This window comes from Notothenia coriiceps, unplaced genomic scaffold (assembly GCF_000735185.1).
Source record: "Notothenia coriiceps isolate Sejong01 unplaced genomic scaffold, NC01 NC01_scaffold00036301, whole genome shotgun sequence".
Classification (NCBI taxonomy): Eukaryota; Metazoa; Chordata; class Actinopteri; order Perciformes; family Nototheniidae; genus Notothenia; species Notothenia coriiceps.
In genome coordinates this window covers 91,142-114,633 of record NW_011369002.1, presented here as the reverse complement: position 1 = coordinate 114,633, position 23,492 = coordinate 91,142, and the positions used below count along the sequence as shown (strand labels likewise).

Genomic DNA, 23,492 nt, shown 5'->3' with positions numbered 1-23,492 from the left:
AACTACCAGCGTTTTAAAGAGTACTGACCTTTCACTTTAATTAATAGAACAATAATGCATTGTTGCTAATGAATGTTTGTGTTGAACAACGGCAACACTGACAATGTTTTCATGGTCCTTTATTTAGAGAAGACCAGGAAATTGATGATACACAGTTGTGTAAAAATCAATTAGGCAGCAATGACTCTAAATAATATGTCACAACCAAACAGATTAAAACTAAAGTAACCAGGCCTTTGAATTAGAAGTACAAAAGTACAGGTTGTGTTAAAAATGTAAGAAGTAAAGTAAAAGCGTGGAGTAAAGTACTGTACCATAAAATGTACTTAAGTACATACGAGATGTGTACTAACTAGCTTCCCACCTCTGGTTTTAGATATTGATAAAACCAGAGGTGGGGCTAGTTGAAGTACACATACTTCTTACTGTACTTAAGTACATTTTTATGGTATCAGTACTTTACTCCACACTTTTTTACTTTTACTTCTTACATTTTTACCACAAAACCTGTACTTGTACTGTCTACATTTTCAAACAGGCTGGTTACTTTGTTTTAATCTGTTGGTGTTGTGATCAATATTATTTAGAGCATTGCGTGCCTATGATTTTTTTACACAATCTGTGATCCAATATGTCCTGGTCTTCTCTAAAGAAGAGGGACCAATGAAAACATTGTCATGTTGCCGTTGTTCAACATCAAAACATTCATTAGCTAACAATGACATTATTGTTCTATTAATATAAAGTGAGGTCAGGTACTCTTTAAAACAGCTGGTAGTTACTTTTTACTTAAGTACATTTCAAAGCCCATACTTCTTTACTTTTACTTGAGTAAAAAAGTTTAGTCAGTACTTTTACCAGAGTATTTTTAAACACGATTATCTGTACTTCTACTTGAGTAAAGGATGTGTGTACTTTTGTCATCTCTGTCTAAAACCTTCAACTTTTTGCCTTTGACCTTTTCAGGGTATCCTAAACCCTATGCAAGCGTTCCTCAACACCCTGGCCTTTCACGGCTGGACAGGCTTTGATGTTGACTTCAGACTGCAGCAGAGGAGGAAGCTGGCCTGGGACTCCGCTTCTACTTCAGTGCCGAACACAGCGGCGCTCGATCCCACGGTGGGCACCACTCTGCTCTACCAGAGCCATGTCCAGGAAGCAAAGAAGAACATGATGAGCAACGGACAGCACTCTGACGCCATCAGCGTGCTCTCAGAAGGTAATTGGGCTAGTGCCAGTAACAGCTCACCTGTGTATCAGGGCTGGTGACGCTCTAAAGCTTCCTGACGGCTGCATGCAGAGATGGCAACAGTACACACATCCTTTACTCAAGTACAAGTACAGATACTCGTGTTTAAAAATACTCTGGTAAAAGGGAAGTACTGATATGAACTTCTTTTCTCAAGTAAAAGTAAAGAAATATGGGCTTCGAAATGTAAAAAGTAGCCATAACTACCAGCTGTTTGATAGAGTAACTGACCTCACTTTATATTAATAGAACAATAATGTCATTGTTAGCTAATGAATGTTTCCATGCTGAACAACGGCAAAATTACCAAGTTCTCATTGGTCCCTCTTCTTTAGAGAAGACCAGGAAATGATGGATACACGGATCGTGTTAAAATCAACAGGCACGCACCAAACCAAACACACATTAAAACTAAAGTAACGAGCCTCTTTGGAAAATGTAAGAAGTAGAAAATACAGGTATTTGTGTTCAAAATGTAAGAAGAAAAACAACACTACTTCCCACCTCTGGCTGCTTATATGAAGCGTGTGATTTATTTTAGGGAATCATTATACTGTGATATTATCTACTGAGAGATGTGTTTCTAATGAGGAAAGCTTTTTAATTTGTTTATAATGGTGATTGGTGACATTGACCAGCTTGAACTTGAAGCTCTCTGTGATTCGTTTTTAATAGTCAAGAAAACTCCTTCTGGATGCAGTAATGAGGCATTCAGGGTCATGAACCCCCGCAGGATTTTCTGTTCTATCCACGCCGACTGAGTAGCATACAATTGTTATGTATTTTTTGTTCATAATGATCGGGTATTTTCATAATTCAGCATGTGTTTCACCGTGTCAGGGCGTACTTTTTCACATCATGTGTGCAAATCCTGACCTTCTGTTAAGGGTGCTGCAAACTGTGGCTCCTTCACATAGAGCTGTATGTGTCATTATTGAAATGCATCTAAGGACATGCAGAGAACAATGGCACAGCTGTAGATTATTAGGATAAACATGTGAAATACACTCAGTTGCATGTTTACATGGTAGCCATAACTAGAACTAGTCCAGTTTAATACAACAGTCTTATAATTATTCTTTAGGAATGGGAAAAAATGGCCGTTAAGTGAAACTATGTAAAACTTGATAGTGTAGTTTTTTTGTACTGTTCGATTATATTTGTATTGTACTAAGAGACATGTTTACCCTCATTAATATGTATGAAGGGAGCCGCTAATAGTATAAACTTGCAACTAAGATTAAAAGCAAGACAGTTGTATTAAATCACTTTAGTTTTAGCTAGGTTTACCAAATAATTGTGCTACTGAGTGTATATTGAACATCGATTTGGTGTTTTTTTTACTGGGACACATTTACTTTTGTTACTTTGAAATGTCTTCTGTGCTGTTTCTATATTACTAAATGTATTTTGGGATGATTTGGTAAAGCATTTTATACAGTATTGTTTGTGCACAATGTAGTAAATGTACGAAGTCTATTCAATGTTTTGTGTCAACATTCAGTGTCAATTCATTAGAAATAAAGTAATGATTTTTTAAAGGATTTATGTTTTTCATTCATTCATATAGATTTGACTCCGTCTTCCACTCATATTCTGGTATAGACATGAAAATCATTAGACTGCATTTTCAGGATATGTTAACATTCCCAAAATACATTTATTAATAAAAGCACATTTGTGCTGAGGGATGTATAAATCAAAGATCAGCATCACAATAGATACGTCCATTGATGAGCTGTGAAGGTGTCTGTGCAGTAACACCCAGTATTCTGCCTTATTTTCTCTCGGTAGGTTCAGAGTCTAGTACAGTTGAATTCCACATTTCCAGCGAGCTACGAGAGTATGAGGATGTAGACGCTGACGGAGAATCCTTGGAGAACTCTGTGAGGCACTAGCTGAACAACCCGCCTCCCTCTGCTACTCCTGTGGGACATTTTTCTTTAAGTTAGTTGTTTTAGGATGTATTCTCTTAGCCTATTTTCTCCAGATCTTAACTGGTCATGAGATTTCATTAGTCGGTAAAACAGAAAAAGTCTAATTCTTGATTCTAAGCCTTTCATTCCTTCCTAAGCTTTTTTCAATCTGTTTGTACAGTGTAGTACTGTAACTGAAGCTGAACAGTACAAACACAATATGTCACTGTCTCTTTAGAAGCCAGTCAATGGAACAAACACGACATTTAAATATTACCAGCCAACAGGCTGACCTTTCAAAGTGCCTTCAGTAAATAATGATCCCGTGTGATTTACTACATTAATGTCATTAACCTCTGAAAGCATGACAGAATGTAATAAGCTAACTAGTGTCTGTTTTTTTAAATAATTACTGTATTTACGGTTGTCCATCTTGTATTTTTGCACACATCTATTTTGTACTATATTACATTTCAAAAATATTTGAAAACATTTTGTTGATGACACTTTTTGTATGTCTTGAGTGGTTGCAGACCAACACAAATACTTCTGTGCTAATTAAAACGCAATTAAACACACAGGCTCCATGGTTTCTGATATCAAAATAGAGTGATTTATTTGAGACACTGAATGAATTCAACGTTTTGTCTTTGAAACGGGTGACTGCACCCCGGACCAGGGCGAGAGAGATAGAAGCCGTCACAGCACTTATTCCAAACCGGGCTCCTCAGCATGCCAACAACGGCGACCATCCCACAGCTCGATTCTCAGTCTGACACAGACAATAATGGCTCTCAGCAAATGGAAAAAGTACAGAAAACAATGAACCACCCATTAACATCCAATTTTGACATTAAAAAAAGAGAAAAATAAAACATTGGCCGTTCAACTTTCAGCAAAATCGGAACATTTGCAGTATTCACCATTACAAAAAGTGCACTTGACATTGCTCTAGCAGACATTGAGTGAAAGGGTCCAGGAAAAGGCTAATCAAAGTGGTGGCAGGTTGGTTTGAAGTTACTATATTTTCCATGAGATCCCTGTCAGCAACACTTACTGCACATTGGTGAAGCTCGGCCCACAACACCAGCATTTCAAATCTGACCAGCCAGCGGTATGTGGCGGGACTTAACATAAGATTTTTTTTTTTTCTTAACGTCAGCAGGACTTTTGCTTGATCTCCACCTTCTGGTCAAAATGTGCTCTGATTTTCAGTAGATTGTTCAGAGGGAAGTGCCAAAGAGAAACCATGGTAATGCTAAATGTAGCCGTACTTGTTTCCTCCTTTAGGTCTGCATTATACTATTAGCATTGTTCTTATGATGTCCTGTTCCACGTATAATACAAAGTCAGGAGACTGATTACTCTTCTCTCATATTGCTGAGCTGATAATTGCCTGAATGCTGGTAAGGATGGCTTTCAGGGATCAATGGTGGAAAGCAAAGCTGCTTAACACATCTGTGTCAACGCTGTTTGTGACTCACCGAAAAACAAAACGATGCATTGGATATGATTGAAAAAGACTGTATTAAAAGAAGCTGATGACACATGCACTTCATTTAAAAAGAGGTCTTGCCAAGCATTATCAGCAAGGTGTGACAGCTAATGAGCCCCTACAGGATGGCAATAAAGTGTACTGTATATAAACATATATACACAGTATATAAGTGTGTATTAATCTAATTTACATATCTTTACATTCTTTAATTTACATCCAAAAAGGGAGAAAATTCTCTTTGTAAACCACACTTGTCCAGAAAATGACTTTTTCTAATCTCAGGTCACTTTAGGAGGTTAGGACTTTTTCTCGGCAGGTTTTCCTTTTGTTGACCCGATGTTAGATGTGAGCTGAGAACTACCTTGGAGCGGCACATTCAATTTTGACTTTCAAAAAGTCCATCTGTGGGGGAAAAGCAAAAAGTACTCTTGAAACAAACTATTCCCCACTGAGAAGAAGTAAAGCACACTGTCCACAACACCAGTGCATCAGTTTGATCACGTCCACAGTTGGTTCGTTTGGACATGAGGTAACATTTGCTCAGAGGAAATCTCAAACCACACCCTTTCTTTCCTAATTTGTTTCCAAACACATGTCGCATTAACACTTTTTTCTCTTTATATAAAACTCATCTTTGCGTTTCCACCCTACACCCCGATAACAGCTGGACACGAGGCCCGGAGGGACGGCAGCACGTTCTCATTAGAAACCTGTTAAAACACGGATGCACCCAGGGAGTTGGAATCCATCCTGTCTTCGGGATCTCTTAACCTGCCTCCATTATGTTTCCAATGGGCATATCATAAAAACACACATCAACAAACTTTAAGGTGCACTGAAGTCAGTTGGTGTCGTTTCCTCAGAGGCTTCTGCAGTCATATGGTTTAACTCCTACGAGGGGCTTCGCTCCACCTCACAGCTCTAACTGAGCAAAGAGGGTTTGTTGCTGACGTCAGGAGAAGGCAATCCGCACATTCCAGGATTCATCAACAGAGTCTCAAGACAGCTATTTTCGGAGATCAAGAACACATACCTAGAGGGCAAAGATTAGGGAGCATTAATAACACATTTGAACATTCCTTTTTTATAACTTTTAGTACTATTAATGTGTTCAGACAATTTAATTTGCAGGCACCAAACCAAGTTAAACAATACCAAAGTACGTCAAGTAAAGTTACGGAAGAGGATTAGGGCCACGAGGAAAAAAAAGAAAAGCCGGAATTCTAACTTTTTTTTTTTTCGTATACATTTAAGAAAAAACAGCTAATAGTAGTGAATCACATAATCATAGTCCCAGTGGGCGGGGCTTACCGAGCCGTCGGACGCGCTGCCACCAACTTTGTCCCCGGTGCTGTTCCAACACACCTCGAAAATACCTCCAGTCCCCCTGTAGCTGTGCACCAAGGCGCCAGACTGAAACAAGAGGGCAAACGTATTAATGACCGTTCCTTAAAGATGAATCCTCACAATGAATCCCCCCCCCTCTGCTGTTTGAGACCCTTACCATGGTGTTCCAGATGTGGACACACTTATCGAAGGAGCCGCTGGCCAGGTGCTGGCCGTCGGGGCTGAAGGCCACGCTGTACACGGGCTCCTGGTGCTTGGTGAGCGTGTGAATACAAACCCCCCGCTCCACATCCCATAGTCGCACTGTCGAGTCGAAAGAGGCACTGTGGGTGTGGAAAATGACTGATTTAGAAAACAATATTTGCCAGTCATGAAAATGAAGTTCAAAGGAATTCGTTTCTTCAGTGACTGCACAAGGACTTTAAATAGCATTCAATATTTTAATAGATTTCTGATGCGGTGAATGAAGCCAAAAAGCTCATAAATCAATACAAATTCTCATCATTTGTGTTTTCGTTAGCATCAGTTTTGTGCTCAGCGATTTCAAAAAGCCAACAAGTGAAACAGCGACAGAAAACATCTTGGAAACAATTAAGAAATGCTCCTTTAAAGGGAAAAAACGACACATAAAAGATTGTGTGAATAAGACTTGAGACACTGTTAAACAAAATGATGATAATATAAGGAGGATTTCAATTAACACATCTTTTTCACCCAGGTATAAATAGACAGGGCTAATCTCCTATGGGAGCCTTTGGCAACAAATGAGAGGGAAATCAGAAAGATATTATGGAGGGAGCAAAAGTGAAGTCAATTAAAAATGTATTGCACACGTACTGTTTAACGTTGCCATTTACTTAAGGATTATCAGGTTCCTTCTGAGCGGGGACAACAATGGCAGTTTTATGACAGAGCGGATTACAGGCAGGTATGCGGGGTTGTCAGTAAGGGCTGTAAAGTCCTGTGGTATTTGAACTGGAAAATGTACACATGTACGCACATCTGGATCATGGTGTTGAGCTGTCGGCCACTGACAGTAAATATTACTGGGAACACGGTTTCTTCTGAATGTCAGGCTATGACAAGTGTCCCCTTCCCACTCATATACACACAGCTTGTTCTGGGCACACAAACTTGGACTTTTCTTGAATTATTAGGAACATGATTGCTCTTTACGGTGCTGAACGTGAGCTATGTGTGACCCACCTGGCGAGCATGATGTTGGAGTTGGGGTTGCTGGTGCCGGGGCCCGTGGGGCTCCACTTGATGGTGTAGATCTCCTTACTGTGAGCCTGGAGGTCGTGGACACAGGCGTCCTGCTTCATACTCCAAATCTGTGAGGGGAACAGCAAAGTGTGAATGGAATCACCTTTTGAGGTTTGTTGCCTTGAAGCTCTAAAGACTGAGGGGCTCACCTTTAAGGTCATGTCGTCTGAGCAGGAGGCAAGCAGCATACCTGATGGGTCCCACTTAATGGCATTAACTTCATTCTGTAAAACACAACAATGTGTTAGCAGCCTGTATCTTATCATGGGGTGAGGTCAGAAGAGCCACGCAGGAAGAGTTGCTCACCGTGTGGCCCTGGAAGGTCTTGAGGGGCCGGTCGCTGCCGAGGCGACACACGTGGATGCACATGTCCGTGCTGCAGGAGGCGAAGGTGGTGTTGTTCTGCCAGTCCACATCCAGGGCGGGGGCTGGGGAGTATTTGGAACAAAGGTTTATTGTACAAATCACAACAGAGCGGCAAACATGTTGCATCTTGTTCTGCAATGATGGTTTTTCCAATGTGTTGATACATGGTGAACTGGCTTACCGGAGTGGAAAGGGAACTGCTGCTTTGCCTCTCCTGTGTGTGCGTCCCAAATGATTGTCGTCTGTCAAATGGAATTGAGCGTCACAAACCACAAATGCAACCTTTATGAATGCACCATCAGTAAGAATATCAAAGGTTCATAAAACGTTTACTTGAGAACTACCAGGGCGTGACATATTTACCAACAGTTATTCATATGCGTATTCTGCTTTTCATGTCAGTGTAGCGCATACATCTTGTATAAATAATGTTTTTTTGTTCATGTGTATATGGTTACATGCTGCATGTGCAATATCTAAATAACGTATGTAAAATAAATCTAATTCTGGGCGTTATGTGCTGAGTTTACAGTGCACAGAAGATTTACTGATAGCACTGCAGTTTGCTCTGTGGTTTATGAATACCAGAAAAATGATATGTTACAGATTTACACTCTGGCTCTTGATCAAACAGTCCATTTCAAGGCTAGCACTGTTAAAGAAAGAATAACACATGAGGATATTATTATTAAGACACAAATCTTGTGGGCCATTACGAAATACCTTATCTACACCAGCGCTGAGAATCGAGTTCCCCTTCTTGTTCCACTTGAGTGCAAATATTGGCCCTTTGTGCTGTCCCAAGGTGCTTGCCAGATTTCCTAATGGATTAGAGCCATATCCATTTCTTTTAGAAATGATCCTTCAAAAAATTGTCACAGAGGTAGCATTATTCTCGATAACAATGGCATAGACCTAATGACCGAGAGACGACACCGTGCTGTAATGGAGGACATACCATCCTTTGTCCATATCCTGGCAAATCCGTCGTAGGAGCCCGTCGCCAGGAGAGTCCCGTCGCTCTGCGGGATGGAAAGATGTCAGAATTGATAGTTAACTGTCTTCAGCTGTTCGACACATGGTGAAAGAAAAAGAAGATGGATGATCGGGAACCTACATTCCAGTCCAGTGAGGTGACGTCTTTGTTGCTGGGGACATCCTGGCCACCTTCACGGATACAGTGGCGCAGCACCAGCTGGGTGGAGTTGGAGTTATTGTTCTCGTTCAGGTTCCAGATCCTGGCCGTGGAATCCCCCGAGCTGAATACCAACGCGGCAGGAGAGGGTCAAAAGATGGTTGGAATACAAGCTGTCAGCGATGGATCTGATGAGGCCGTATATCTCACAGAATAAAAGCCAAGGCAAGCACATCATATAATACGACTCATAGAGTAGCATTATGATTGGAATCGGTGCAGACAGGGACTCACCCTGAGGCCAGCAGATCGCTGACGGGGTTCCAGGCGCAGATGAACACTTCAGACTCGTGGCCTCGCAGCACTGTGGCGTTACTGGATGGTATCTCCACATTGAGATCCATCTCCATGGCCTCATTGTGGTTATCTGAGATGAGAGGGCACAGACACACACACACACAGTAAGCATCAACACATGCTTGCAAACACACATCGGGTTCACACTTGTCAGCAAGCTATAAATACAATGCTGATAAATGTAGCGCTAATGGATGCTTCCGGAGGTGGAGGGATAGCTTTAAGTAACAGGGAGATATCAAAGGAAATCAATAATGGGCTTCTGCTGGTGTATGCCAGTGCTATTTTTATTTATCTCCGTCTGAGAATACTGACCCACTTGGAGTGTGCCGTTTACACAGTATAATGAGAACACAGTCACAGTGGAGGAAGCAGCTTTTCAGGATATTTGAACGCTTTCAGATCATGTAAAAAGCCTGAACGACAGTGACACCTTACTCACACCACACTCTTCCTGTTGCCCTCAACACCTTCAGATTACACTCTTAGGGGAAGTGCTGACACAAACTTCTTCTCCTCTTGTCTAGAGCTCCACCTAATCTACACCTCTCTGGTTTCACTCAGAGGAAGCTGAGAAGCTGCTAATTATACCGGAATCTGTGAAAACCACTTGACTGTCTTTCTTTCCATGCGTAAAGTTTTGCCTTATTTTAGAAATATTACCCAAAGTAAAAAAAACGGATCGTTTGCTCTGATTAATAATGCAGCTACTTGGATGCTTTCTTATGACAGCACTGAACTAAAAAACAGAGTGCAGGCAGAGGAACTGTTGCCAGCGATGTCTGTGAAAATGTTCAAAATACAGATTTATATCCTGCTGCGGTTGAAACAGTGTGTTTTAAACATTAATGTAGTCCGTGCATGTTCACTTCAAATTCAAAAATAAGCGTTACTAGAAGTGAAAATGGAAACTAAAGAAATGAAATGTATAGATTATTAATAACAATGTTGCGCAGAAACAAGCACATTTACTAAGTTGTACTTTTACCCATTTTTTCAAGAAGCTTTTTGGAGACATTTTTTTTTACTTATATTGCTAAAGAGCTCATAATGAATCTACTTGTTTATATTTGCTCTTGAGTACCATTTGATGAAATAACTGATTTTTAGTTCCTACTTCAAGGTAACTGGGACACTTCTGTATAAAGGATTCAACATACTCATGTTGTGCGTGCCATTCTCCTCCCCATTGAACGTGTTTTCTCCGTTCTTTGGGGCGTTGTTCTGGTTCCCGGAGGTGGAGGCAGCGATGTCACAGGCGCCCTGCTGCTGGGACAGCTTCTCGCGGAAGGCCTGCTGCCGTGTCTGCACCGCGTCTGGCATCACCGCGTCGATGAGCGACAGCGACTCGATTGGCCGACCATCAAACACCGTACCGTCCTATTGGGACATTAAGACTTATTAACACGTCATTAAGCAATGTTGTTTAACAAATGACTTTTATAGACTCATAATTCCTTATAATAACTGATTATAGAGGTGAACAGTGATACTATACTGACTTCAGTGTTATATAAAGTAGAAGGTTACAATCATTGGCAGTTATATCTAGTTTGTTGTCAGAGGGATCTAAGTGTGTCTTTGTATCATCAAGCAAAAAGAAAACGTCTGTGGGAGTTAGAGACAGCAGGTCCCTGCCCTCACCTCATTGATGCTGATCTCTGCCTCCACGTACTGAAGCCCTTTCTGCAGGATGGAGATGAGGGCTGCAGGGGGCACTAGCGTTCCATTGATGTTGGACTGGCTGATGTGGCTCTCGATGCCAAAGGTGAATGCTGAATGTGAGAAACCTGATAACAAAACACCATTCACATTCATTCATGGGAGAGTGCCAAGCACAAGATGTTCAAAAACACAACACAAATATTCAAAGAAACGTCTTGTGTGATACAAAACTAAAGTAAACAGATACAACCAACAACAAGTGTGACATTTGAGAGGTTTTTAGGGCATGTCTATAGCAATGCTGACCTCTCAGGGATACTAGTTTGTATTCTGTCGGATTCCTTCCATAAGTATTCGATTTTATTCATTGTTCGAAATAATATTGAAGCCTGAAGAGATTGTTGCCATCGAAGGAGCAAGGCAATATTCGGTGCACCAACAAGGTTCATATTACAGGGGCTGAATGGTCAGTCTATTTACACCCACTATATGCTGAGGAAAAAATATTTTCAAGTTTGATCCTGCACAACACTGAATATAGTAGCCTGGGATTAAGAGCAGGATGAATGTGCTTTCTATACATTGACCAAATACGATGTGCATATGATAATGGGCCATTTATATCCATTTAATGTTCGCGTACAACAGTTCCAGTGTGAGACAAACCTGACTCTTGGAGGTATCTGTAGACCAAGAAGTTCACCTCGTCACTGGTAATACTCATCTTAGCCCAGTGAGAGGGAGGAGCTACGTTGGAAGGCTGGGCTCACTCCTGGAAAAATAGACAGAAAAAAAATGGGAGTGGAAATTATATTTAGATACGTGTTCTTGCATATGACATTCCGAAGATAATGCTATCTATAACAGTGCAATACAATTAGATGCAAATTCTGCACAAATCTGCAGTGATCCTTGTTTAGTGGTGCGGACATGAGCCAACACCGTGCCCAGTGAGTTAGTGCCTGCCTAGTCCTGTACCCTTAACTCATGATTCCTTCCCATTACCATGTCAATGGCTGGGTCACATCTGTCTAGTTCTGAATGTATGCATTTCCAACCTCTCTTCTCTGGCCTAATAGGACTGTCTTTATCCATTTGGCTTTCCCTGAGAGCTGTATGGTGCTTCCCATTAGTGACCCGGCCAACCATCCAGATAGAAAGAGTCCTGATAAAGCAGTAAGGATATGAAATGCCTGTCTACTTCCCATCTAGTGAATTACAGAAGAGAGCAAGAGGCAAATTATTCATAGCAGCAAGCCTGACCTTCACTTCTGAGTTATTTTCAACAAATAGTGCTGCCTAACAGAGCTTGTGCTAACATTTCAATTGTCTCAAAACTGAAGGATAACAAGGAGGCAGAAAGAAACGTTTAATTCCATCTTGTTTTTGTCTTCAGGCTGAGGAAAAATGTAAGAATACTGTTGGAGAGCTCATCATTTCCCCAACGGCTCACGCATATGCTTTACAAGAGTAGGTTGAATGGAGCTGGAACCACATTGTTCATACTTTCATGCACACAGTGTAAACACAAACAAATGTACAGTAGCCTACAAACGAAGAGAGGTCACTCTCTGTGTGCAGAATATGGTTAGGAAAGATTGTTGACAAAACAAAACAGCAAGTTGAGAATGAGTCACGGCAAGTAAACAAATATAAAAACGATACAACTCTTTCCTGCTCTCTCACTGGGAGATGGCAGACATTGTGCTGAGAGTACAAAGACACCTAGAGGGTTGGTAGTGTCAGGTATGAAGACGCCACGGCTGTCCAACTTTCATTCCAAACACTTTCCAGGCCCACTCAAGTTCCCTTCGGTAGCATAGCAACAGGAGAGATCGAGCAAAATAGACAGAGAATGGTGTTGTCCCAATTACCAGTAGGCATACGGCCAGACGGGATGAACATGTTACTGAACATGAATTATTCACTTTCACCTTGGTATATTCTTTCAGATGGAGCCTGCTTTATTGTACCAACCACAGCGGACGTGCTATGGGCGGGAATTAGAACAACCCCTGTAACTGCTGCAGCCATGAAATGAATATACACTTTGAATACAAAAACAAGAGCTATTAAAAAGGTTCCTTGCGGAGTTCCACATAAAACAATTGTTATGTTTACATTTGTTGTTCTCACTTAAATTAATTCAGAAGCTTGAACGCATATTTCCTTCCTCATAAAAACATTTGCTAAGATGAAGTCCGGTATTGTATCCTGTTTTCTAGGTAGCCGTCTTCTTCTTCTTCACTCCCTTTGTTGGCGCATGCAGGGCTGTGCATATGAATTCTCATGCTTGTGCAAAAGACAAACAAGGCAGGGGCCAGCTCATAAATATACAAGACTCCACAGGTAAGATTCAGGTAACAAGAGGAGCTGAAAATAATAAATCCTGAGACTTCAAAAAATAGCAGAACAAAAATGTTAATCAAAATAAAACAATACTGGGTTCACATCACTGTTGCAAAGTAAATGCTTGAGGTTCTCTTCAGCACAACATTTAGCTTGTCTACAAAAGCCACTGTGCCCCCATTTGACCACAGCTACCGTGTTTATTTCAGCCTACATGTACGACTAGCCACATCAAAGCAAGGCGCCGCTGTTTTCAGAGCGGCCGCAGCTACATACCAAACAACTGGAAACGTAATGAACAGGCAGCCTGGAGGGGCTCAGGTCCCACTGGTGCGGGGCCGTAGCAATAATCCCTCTATCAGATGGGCCCTTGATGCCACCATCCATTACACAACTCCCTGGGCATCCGAGCCTCCTTTGACCAAACAATGAGGATTCCGGGAAACCAGACTAAATTTATAACCTCTGCAACGGCTCTGAGTTTTATCCACTGTAGTGATAAGTGGAGTCAGAGCCTGAAGATATGGTGCCTTTGAGAAAAAAACATCTCACAAGGAAAAACACTTACTTCAAAAGGCTACAAAAACACTGGTAACCCAAGAACATGTCCACCATGTTAAAGAATGACACAATATTGATTATCAAATATACAGCCGTTCATCCTTGCATATGGTTATAGTAGTGAGGTGATATTGCGGCTTTTAAAAATTACGATTAAACTAGAATTCTGTGTCTTACAGCAGAGGTCCAGACACCCAGGTGCAGGAGGATTATCGTTGTGCTGAGTTTTGCCGAATTGCATTTCAAGCTTGAGGAAGTTAAGGACTTACAACAGATTTTCGTACCGATACGTATATTGTGTATGCATCAGCCCTTTCTGTTGGCATCAAGTATAACTAGATGTTCCGGTTTACTCTTCAACTTCTCTAACTGCATGTGGGAATTATTTAGTCTGTTTATTGCCAGGGATCCTGTTTCCTAATTCGATCCCATCAGTGTATCAATAGGGATGTTTTAATTTAACATGGCCATCAAGCTTTTTTACAATGACTATCTTCCCAGCACTACAGCTGTAACAGTCAAATATGTTGATATTGATTCATAATTCATTTGGAAAAACGCCCTAAAACATATAAAACAACGCCCACATCTTGTTTCCCAGACTAGTTTGTTTGCTACTAAGTTCTGACTGAAATTGGCCAAGCGCATACAGATACATCTGTTTTGCTGCTTCTGTTATCCCCTTTGTATCCCTCTAAACTTTTTGTACAACAAGATCCTGATGAAAGAAGTTTCTCCCTTGACATTCCTTGCACGGTTGTAAAATATCTTTCCTTAAACTACCAGATTAAACTTGTGACTTGTCAATCACTCAGTACTGACAACAAGAGGACATGAACAACTGTTCTTGGTGTGACAAAATACTGCTGCAACAGACTCATTTATAAAACCGGAAACAAAGACCACAACTCTTAAGTAGAAAAACAGTTACTAAGGCACCATGTGTTTTGTTGTAAATTCTGAAAAAACTATTCCCTGTAGCATCATTATTTTCATTTAGGCTTCACCACTGCATTGCAGTTGAGTGACATTAGTTTGAAAGCATGTCAAACTTTCCAAATGCATACAGGAGACCAAACCAGAACACAACAGAAAGGAAAGAGCAATGGAAACCTGAATAGGTCAATGATGAGAACCCCCGCTGTGGTCAGCTCGATCATTAGGGTCAACTTTAGGATGTTTACGGCAATGTTGGTCAATTACTTTACAATGTCAACAATACCATTGTCTTGCCGTATCCATAGGTGGTGCTTTGTGGCTCTAGTGCTGTTCATTTGACATTACTCCTGTGACAAACTTTAGAAGTGCACTTCAGGAATGCACCACTGTTCTGTTTCAGCACAATGGACTAAGTTAAAACTGCCATTTTTTTTTAACCCCGTGTAGCAGAATGATAAGAATTGTTTGTTAAACACAATTTATTTGGTTAACTGTATGAGCCATTTGAAATAAAGCATGACAAGCCCAGAAAGTAAACAAAGCCTGTGTAAGATCAAATATCTGAAAATACTACGAGTGAAAAAAGTCACAACAGACATGCAACTAATTAAGACATTTTTAAAAACAACATAAATGTATTTTCCATGCGTGTGTAAAATCCAAGCAGGACTACGTGACAGCAATTTAAGACATTGGCAAATGTGTCTTTGACATCATCAAGATTTTTTTTAAGGAAGTAGTATCTGAGGTAATGGAATGAATATGCACTACTTTTGTTGATGTGCAGTTGTGATGATAGATGTGGATGTTCAGCTAGAAGAGAGATCATGTTGAGTACATAAATAAATGGTAAATGGGTTGATTGATAAACCCTTTATTTATTTTAGATCTCAGCATTCCTGGTTACACAAAATATGCCACTGCAAATAACTCCTTGAACAACCTTTTAAAATCTGTAACATCGTGTGAAATTATCCATCCATCGCTGAACAAAAAAATGCTTTCTGAACATAAACATTTGAATACACAAATACTGGAGCAATGAGCTAAACAAGCCGTCTGCTTCACATGCGGGTTTTAACACAGAATGATGTTGAAAAGCGGCATACCATGGACCCCATTTTCTCCTGAACAGTCACCTCGTGACAGATGTGCAAACAAGACCTGGAAACAGCAGCCATTTTCTCTTGAACTGCTCTGCTGAGTAAAACCCGCCTTTGAAGCTTCTGGTTGGGCTGCAGTCTTCAGGGGGGAGGGGAGTGAGGGAGATATAATGGGGGAGGGGAATCAGAGTGGGGGGATGGTGGAATGAGAGTGGGGTGATAAATAATGATTCCCGCACAGGTAATCAAAACAACCATTTGTGCATTATTCTTTGCCTTTCTCAATGAGTCACTTAGCAACAGCCAATGTAGGTCGGCCAATGGTGGGGGAGGGGAGCCCTTGGTCTCCAGGGGAAACACTTCTCCCACGCCATGAGAGACAACAGTCTGCAGGGTTTCATTCAACCCAAAGAATCTACCCACCGATTAGCACTCCTTTGAGTAAAGAAGGAGATGTCATTTGTGAATTTACCTGCTGAGGTGATTGGTCGACATTAAAACTGTTGGCTCTCCATGCACACACACGCGTAGGGCTTGGCACCCTTGGAACCAGTCGGCCTAATCAACTGGGTCTTTCAGCAGTTAACAATGAAAAAGGTCATCAGGGTTATAGCCACTGGTACTGCAAACACACCCCAATGCCATGATCCTCACACGAATAAGACATCTTTGAAATACACCTATATAGATCTGCAGAAATGTGGGTGTTATGCGTATTCTTCTCTTTTATTGCACATTACAGGCACTACCATCAAGTGTTCTTCCTACTGGGGAATGGGGGATGGTGACAGACAGCAAAGATCATTGAAAGTATTCATCATAATGGTTTCTAATCTGGAGTGTCAGGACCTACGATCCACCCTCAGCGCCGGAGACATTAGCATCAAATAAAAATGGCAACTCCCATTTGCCCATTGGTGTCATTTATTATTATCTGTAGAAACAAAGGAAATCAGCAGTCATGCATTGTTCAAAGAAGAGAACGGCTTGGGTTCTTTCCTCTTGATCTGGGCAATACACCCACAAAGGAAACCTGTAATGATTACATGTATGAAAAGGTAAAAGGAGGTGAAGAGCATTTAAGTTAAAATTAGAATTCCAACCCGTCTTCTTGAACAGTATTTGATCCTGTAACTGTAGCAGAATAGCCAAACCACGCAAATCCTTGCAATGACCTGTTTAACTAAGAGATATTTATGTTCATAATACCAAGTAGTAGTGGCCTTGCTAAAAGCAATACACCACTCACAAACCATTGTTGGATTTCTTTGTCCTTTTCAGAGCTTGATGCCTACATTATCCACAATGCAACATAACCGGATGTTGCAAGATTGGTTATAATATTTGGGTGTGTTTGAATCTAATACAGCCTCCAGCCTGAAGCAGAAATGTGGAGCATGCTTCAGAGGTTTCATATTTTGTATTTCTTTCTAAATCCACATCTACATTTTCAAACCAATGCAGCAAAAAAAAGGATTTAAAATGTTTCCTAGATTATTAATACATTTTTCTTTAACATAATCTCCTATCGTTCAGTCTTTAATATGGAAATCTTGGTGATAAAAGATATAGCACTGCAACATGTAAAGCCAGATTTTACAGCAATCTGTTTTTCACAGAGCATTGAAAACAATTAGATTTTGTGGTTTCTGAAAATAACCTAGTTTCATATGTGCATGTAAGCACACAGGGAACCGGGCGCTGCAGGGCATGCATGTGTATGGCTGTGTGGAGGCGGGCGGCGAGTAAATATGTTGTGCGGAGGAGATTGTGGGACACACAAAGCTCTTTTGATGCTCACTGCAGCACACATACAGAATCTCCTTTACTGACACTCTTTGAAAGAATAACGTAGAATAACAGGCTTCATAGACTTTCTACATATCATTTGTTGCTTCATACTTACACAATAAATAACAACCATATGCTATGCCATGGTTTCATATAACTGTAAGTGAAGATAACCATTAGTAAAGAAGAACTAAAAACAATACCTTTTGTGTAGCTTAAACAAATGCAATACTATTCAAAATGACTAGTTTGTAGAATGAGGCGTCTTCAAATCTATGCCAGTGTCTGCTTTGGACTTTTATTTTGTAAAAGCTCCTGCGTACTGCGTCTAAAATAAAGATCAAACGGATTGCACGTTATCAAAATAACAAACTCTATAACATAGAGAACATTTAGCAGTCTGGACTTATTGTTCATGCCACCTTTGTCTGGACCGCTGACTGGAACTGAAAGTGTTCTTTAAGGGACAAACAGTTCACCTTCCACAAAGCACTTAGAAAAAAAACAAGAAGTTTAGCCTACATTTATTCAGTAGTAACAAGCAGTGCCCTTGAGTTTGTAATACTCAACACAGAGGCCTCAGCAGCCAGGCAATTTTTTTTTCGAGCAATAGAGAGACGACAGTGTGGGCAATACAAGTGTTGCTATGGTGATGAGAATATCTTGCTTCTCTGTCAACAGCTGCTCATGCCACCCTAAATACCCCCCACTCCCCTTGAGCTTTCTCTCCATCTGACATCAGGGTCAAACAAACAAGAAAGACAACCAAAACACTGATCTCCATTCTAAGCTGCCCCCCGCAATGTTTCCCTACCTAGACTTTACACACACATGGCACTGATACTACACACATCCCTTTGTAGTGTGTGTGTGTGTGTGTGTGTGTGTGTGTGTGTGTGTGTGTGTGTGTGTGTGTGTGTGTGTGTGTGTGTGTGTGTGTGTGTGTGTGTGTACCCTCTGTGTGTCTATCCTAGTTAGCCATTGACTGTGAATGAGGAATATATGTTTTTATATCCTTGTAAATAAAGATACTTAAGATTGCACACAACTCTGGTGAGACTGTTACTTTAGAAAATGCAATTGTGTTTAGCTATACGAGTATACACAAAGCTATTGATATCGTGAAATACCAATAGCAGATGCTTTTTAAATAAAGCACATATCTCACAAAGACACTGGGCCAGAAAAAACTGTCTTGCTGGGAGGCAATAAATACACCATTAAGCTTCTGCAATAAAAACGGACTTTGTAATATTTCACAGGGAACCGGTAAAGATTACCTATAGAAATATAGATATGATTTAAAGGAATAAGGTGCATGTAGAACATTTTCCCAAAGATGATGCCAGGCATTTGTTACAGGTAGGCTATTGAAAGAACCGGACCCACTACAAAGAGTAGGAAGTTACACACCACTGCAGCAGCAAACACAAAACTTTCACTTTTTTTTTCACCGTTTCGTTTCAGTAGAATTGCATTCAAATCTGTGTTTCAGTTTCACGCAACGACAAACCTACCAAAGCCTGCCCGGCCAAAGCTATTCACAAATCAGTAAAAACTGAAATCTGCCTTTTATAAAAGACATTTGCAGACTTCCATGCAAGTGTGGGACCAATGAATGGTTCGGTAACTACTCATTAGTTTAAAACATTGCATGATCTAATTTAAAGAAAGATAACTTAACTACTCATGCAGTTGAACGAAACAACTGTCTCTGCTCTCGGGTGGTCAACCAACATCTCTGGCTTTCAATTTCATTTTCTTTAATGTATCACTAATTGTAATACTTATTAAGTTGACATGCAGCAAAACAACTTGGCAGCTAGTTAGACCAGAGAGATGGCCACAAGAGATGCTGAATCCTTGATATTTGCACTCAAAGTTGCCGATAGTAATTTCCCCCACATAGTACAAGCTGCAACATTTAGTTTATTTGAAATATCTCCCACCACCGTCATACAACGGTGCTATGTTGGAAAGTACAGCCCATTCATCTTTTATCCATAGACAATGGAGTAGGAGAACCTTCTTGGCTTGTATGGACATGAATCATCACCAGAACTAAATGATACAAATTCCTGTAACAGTTATATTTCTCAGACACTGTTCCGCTTGTAAGGATACACTTCTCTTTTCTTACTTTATTGCTACACCGTCCACAAAAGATAAGCTTACATTGCTGAATCAGTAAGGGGATGAAAGCACACAAATCTTGGCTCAAGTAAAGACTTTTTTTCACTCTGGCATGCAATTGCTTGCACAACTTCCGTAACACTCATCCAGCTGGCGTGATAGTGCTTCAAACCCCTTCCTGATGAAAAACTGGTTAAAAATGAGAATGATATAAACATAAATCCTAACCTTTCAAACATTGCTTGTTGTCAATATTTAGAAATCACATTAGGAGAGATGCTGAAAAGTGAATGTGATATACCGCTAAAATTAGGCTAGTCTTTAAAGAAGAAAAATGAATCTTAAGCTATGATGGGTTCAAATATTACGGATTACAAATCAACCGCAAACAGCAGAACATTTAAACACCCTTAAATACATCTGGCTTCCTCATACTTGTTTCAATTATAATACACACAAAGACAGAGTCAAGACACAATGGATACAAGTTCACACGGCTATCTGAGCCACCCTAAATCCAAATGAATAACTATAGCCTTGAAGTAGCAGAACTTGTAGGGGCGTTATTTCAGAGTAACCACTAGAGTGCCACTTGGCTGGTCGCCCATGCACACTGCAAGACTCTTTTGGAGGGAGAGAAAGCCTCACCTCCCCCCATGGCCAATCATAAATAAATACGGCTACAGTACAGAGATATTTGGACAGCCCGATACAGAGCTTTGCAGCACCACAAGGCCAACATGGCTTTCTCAGGGACAAGGACGTCCTTGCCATACTTATGAGCAGAGGACGCATTTCTGTTTTGAACAGTCCAACACAAATGTATTCTGGCTTTGCAGGCGTCCCTTCTGTGTAAAAAGCCCATTGTAATAATAACATTGAAAAGAATGATGTGACTACAAGCCAATGGGTAAATGAATTATGATTCTTCACATAAGGAAGGCAATCCTCTTTGGTCAGACCATACAGCATTGAAACCAAAGACAATCATCTCAAATCCTGTCCCTGAACAGGAGGCAGACAGACAATAACCTGTGGGCCAGCAGCATTATCAATTTATGTCCACAGTCGCTCAGTGCAAAGGTAACTGTGTCCTTCTTCTGAAAAACTGAATTAAAAAGAGAAAGTCAATAGAAGCCATTGAGAACAAAATGTTGTTTTAAAGTCTGTTTAAAAAACATAAATAAATCAAAAATCAAACATCTCCATAAGATTTCAATAAGAGGTAATGACTTTAGACACTGACATATTGAATAATACATTAAAAGGTTATGTGGTAGGCCTATGATAAGTGGTGTGTGAAGCATGCAATTAGGACATAATAAAACTCCTATTGTTATTTAAATAGGTGGCACTAAACCTGTAACCACTGCAATTAGGGTTGACTGCGAGTGCTGGACTTTGGTGACACAACTGGTTCACAATTTAAATAAAAGAAAAATATTAACAAAATCACCGAAAATCCACAAATGTGTGTTTAACCCCAGGTTTTGCTAAATTAGTGAAAGCCATAATAAGTAAGACAGACGTTGCAGTATCTTCATGATAGGACAGTCACTGTTTATCAAAAATGTTGGATATATTTAACCAAACTCTAACAACACATTGTGACTGTGCAACAGGACAGTCCCAGTACTCCAGGGGGGGCTCTGAGCTAAAGCATGCCTTGATGCCTCAGTAACTATGCTGGCAAAATGTAGAAAATAGTATTGACCCCAAATAGTCTGAAAAGAAATGCATCGGAGGGTTGGATTGATATAGATATACAAATGATTGAATTTAAGTTAGGCTGTTTGTGATTTGGATCAGCAACACATAACAAGACACCTAATCTGACGTCATCTGTTAAATTATGACAAAGAAAACATCCTAATCATTTTCAAAACAAAATGTGGGAAGAGGTTAAGTGGGTTAAGTTAAGATTTATTATAACAATTTATCTTTCAATATAGCCTTTTTTTAAAGCAACAGCCCTATTGCATAGTTCCCAAATCCCATGATAGCATTAGTCGAGGCAACTTTCTGGTGAGGCTATTAGTGAAGATTAGAAAGTGTCATACAGCTTATGACCAAAAAAACGGTGGCAGCCATATAGTCAGATGTAGTCACAGACAGTCAGTGTGTCTCATTGCAGAGGTTCACATCAATGCAACTTCTTTGTTAAAATTCCTCCTTCTGACATCAGTTAGTGTGAACATACACCAGCCACTAGGTCAATGAAAATGGGGGCATCACTAAGGCATCAATTATTTGGGCCATTAAAGTAGAAGACGGTTCAAACAGCAGTGTGCTTTAGCAGTTATGTTCATCTGAATCCTTCTCCTGTGTTGCTTTAATGTAGATACAAACACTTTGATTCTTAGAAGCTAGATAAGACATGTGTCTGTACATGGTGTATCCCATAAGTCAAAGAACTAAGAACAACTATTTGGAAAATATAAGACTTTATAGGTCGCAAGACTTTTTTATTAAGTGTTTGGTGAAAATGTTAACATAAAAACATCACAAGCTTCCCATTTAACTAGGTTTCTTTTGATACATTGGTGCCTCTGTTGTGCTTTAAAGGTTACAAGGAGTCAGGAAACAGTTTCACATTGTAGTAATAGAGTACTGGCACTGTCTAGTACAGTCGGATGTATTCACCCCACTTGTGCATTCACTTCCTAAGTCTGAATGGCAATGTAAATATGTATGTATGTAAACATATTAAGCTTGAACAAAAAGACTTAAACTGCACTGGTGCAACTTAATGTGGTGTAGGTTTTCTATTGTGCTATTTGGGCAAATTGGACATATCTTAATAATTGACCAAAATGTGACCACCTCTAAAACTTATTGTGTTTTGAAGAGCAGTCCACAGCTTCTCTGCCTTGAATGCTTTAACAAGAGTGTTAAAAACAGTCTTAGAAAGTAGGATGTTTGGACAACCGAAAGGGAGAAAATCAAAAGACACAAGCAGAATTTCAACACACGTGTGGAGTCAAAGGGTGACTGAGCTGTGTGCCGGTAACCTCATAATCAACGCCATAATCGCCAATTTGTGAAAGCCATTATCCTCTTCACGTACACACAAACACAAAAGCAGGCTGAATGCAGGGCAGCCCAAAGCATGCCTCTTTAACTGGCTTACCTTTTATTGTGAGAGTGAACTCGTGGTGTCCGCCGCCGCCACCTCTTCCTCTTCCACAAGGAGAACCTCCAACTTCAGCAAGCTAGCGACGACTTTCCTCCCATTTTGCTTATCGTCATATTTCAAGTTCCGACCGCCGCTGTATATGTGACTCACTCTCGACTCATTTGGCGAGCTAACAAAGCTGTAATCGCTCAGACACACTCTTAAGTGGCGGTAAAGTTGGAATAAACCCGAGTTTCTGTGGCTGAGGCTGCAGGCTAGTTACTCTGAGGAGTTTCACCATTCACTGAGAGCTCAGACGTAGACACCGCAGCAGCAGCAGCAGGCACTGAGCGGGAGAGAGACGTAGACACAGAGCAGAGAGAGAGAGGGGTGGTGGGGGGTGAAGGCTAACTGAACTTAAACCTGAAAATTGAAAACACAAGGTTATAAATTGATTTACTTGTAGTTTATATCGTGTTTATCTGCCAACTGTTGTCTAAATGACGTGCTGAAATGTCAGTTTATAAACATATACCAGCTTACATTTCAATGAACTGCATGCTTTCAATGGCTGTGTGCTGTTACCACATAGCTACTGTATAGATTAAATGTACCTAAAATGGCGCTTTTTTGGGCTAAAAACCTACATGTGGTTGCTCCACCTATATTATTAAAATAGCACACTCTCGAAAAACCGCAATA

The 23,492-nt window shown here is 40.4% G+C and overlaps 2 protein-coding genes across 2 annotated transcripts in view; one reads left to right on the top strand and one right to left on the bottom strand.

The window, feature by feature from the left end:
- gpr143 (G protein-coupled receptor 143) overlaps positions 1-3,584 on the top strand; it is a gene marked incomplete at its 5' end in the record, with an annotated part of 13,895 nt that extends 10,311 nt beyond the window's left edge. Inside the window, 2 exons of the mRNA XM_010792080.1 lie at positions 967-1,219; positions 3,044-3,584. Of these exons, the coding sequence (XP_010790382.1) occupies positions 967-1,219; positions 3,044-3,147 (357 nt within the window). The remainder of the gene's footprint in view (positions 1-966; positions 1,220-3,043) is intronic.
- Positions 3,585-3,729: 145 nt separating this feature from the next.
- On the bottom strand, positions 3,730-23,156 carry LOC104963480 (F-box-like/WD repeat-containing protein TBL1X). Its single transcript, XM_010792073.1, has 15 exons — positions 22,806-23,156; positions 11,466-11,571; positions 10,779-10,924; positions 10,295-10,514; positions 9,072-9,204; positions 8,760-8,901; positions 8,601-8,664; positions 8,366-8,463; positions 7,824-7,884; positions 7,583-7,704; positions 7,426-7,500; positions 7,217-7,344; positions 6,168-6,333; positions 5,975-6,076; positions 3,730-5,696 (listed from the first exon to the last, which is right to left on the bottom strand). Exons 2-15 carry the CDS (start codon positions 11,521-11,523, stop codon positions 5,670-5,672), a joined length of 1,542 nt encoding a protein of 513 aa, XP_010790375.1. The 5' UTR covers positions 11,524-11,571; positions 22,806-23,156; the 3' UTR covers positions 3,730-5,669.
- Between the last annotated feature and the right edge of the window lie 336 nt (positions 23,157-23,492).

Excerpts from the sequence above, each read along its gene's own strand:
- LOC104963480 (XM_010792073.1), bottom strand. The coding sequence starts at position 11,523 with ATGAGTATTACCAGTGACGAGGTGAACTTCTTGGTCTACAGATACCTC. Across the intron at positions 6,334-7,216 it reads TCCAACATCATGCTCGCCAG|TGCCTCTTTCGACTCGACAG; the intron begins GTGGGTCACACA and ends CCACACCCACAG. Across the intron at positions 5,697-5,974 it reads GCAGCGCGTCCGACGGCTCG|GTATGTGTTCTTGATCTCCG; the intron begins GTAAGCCCCGCC and ends TTTGCCCTCTAG.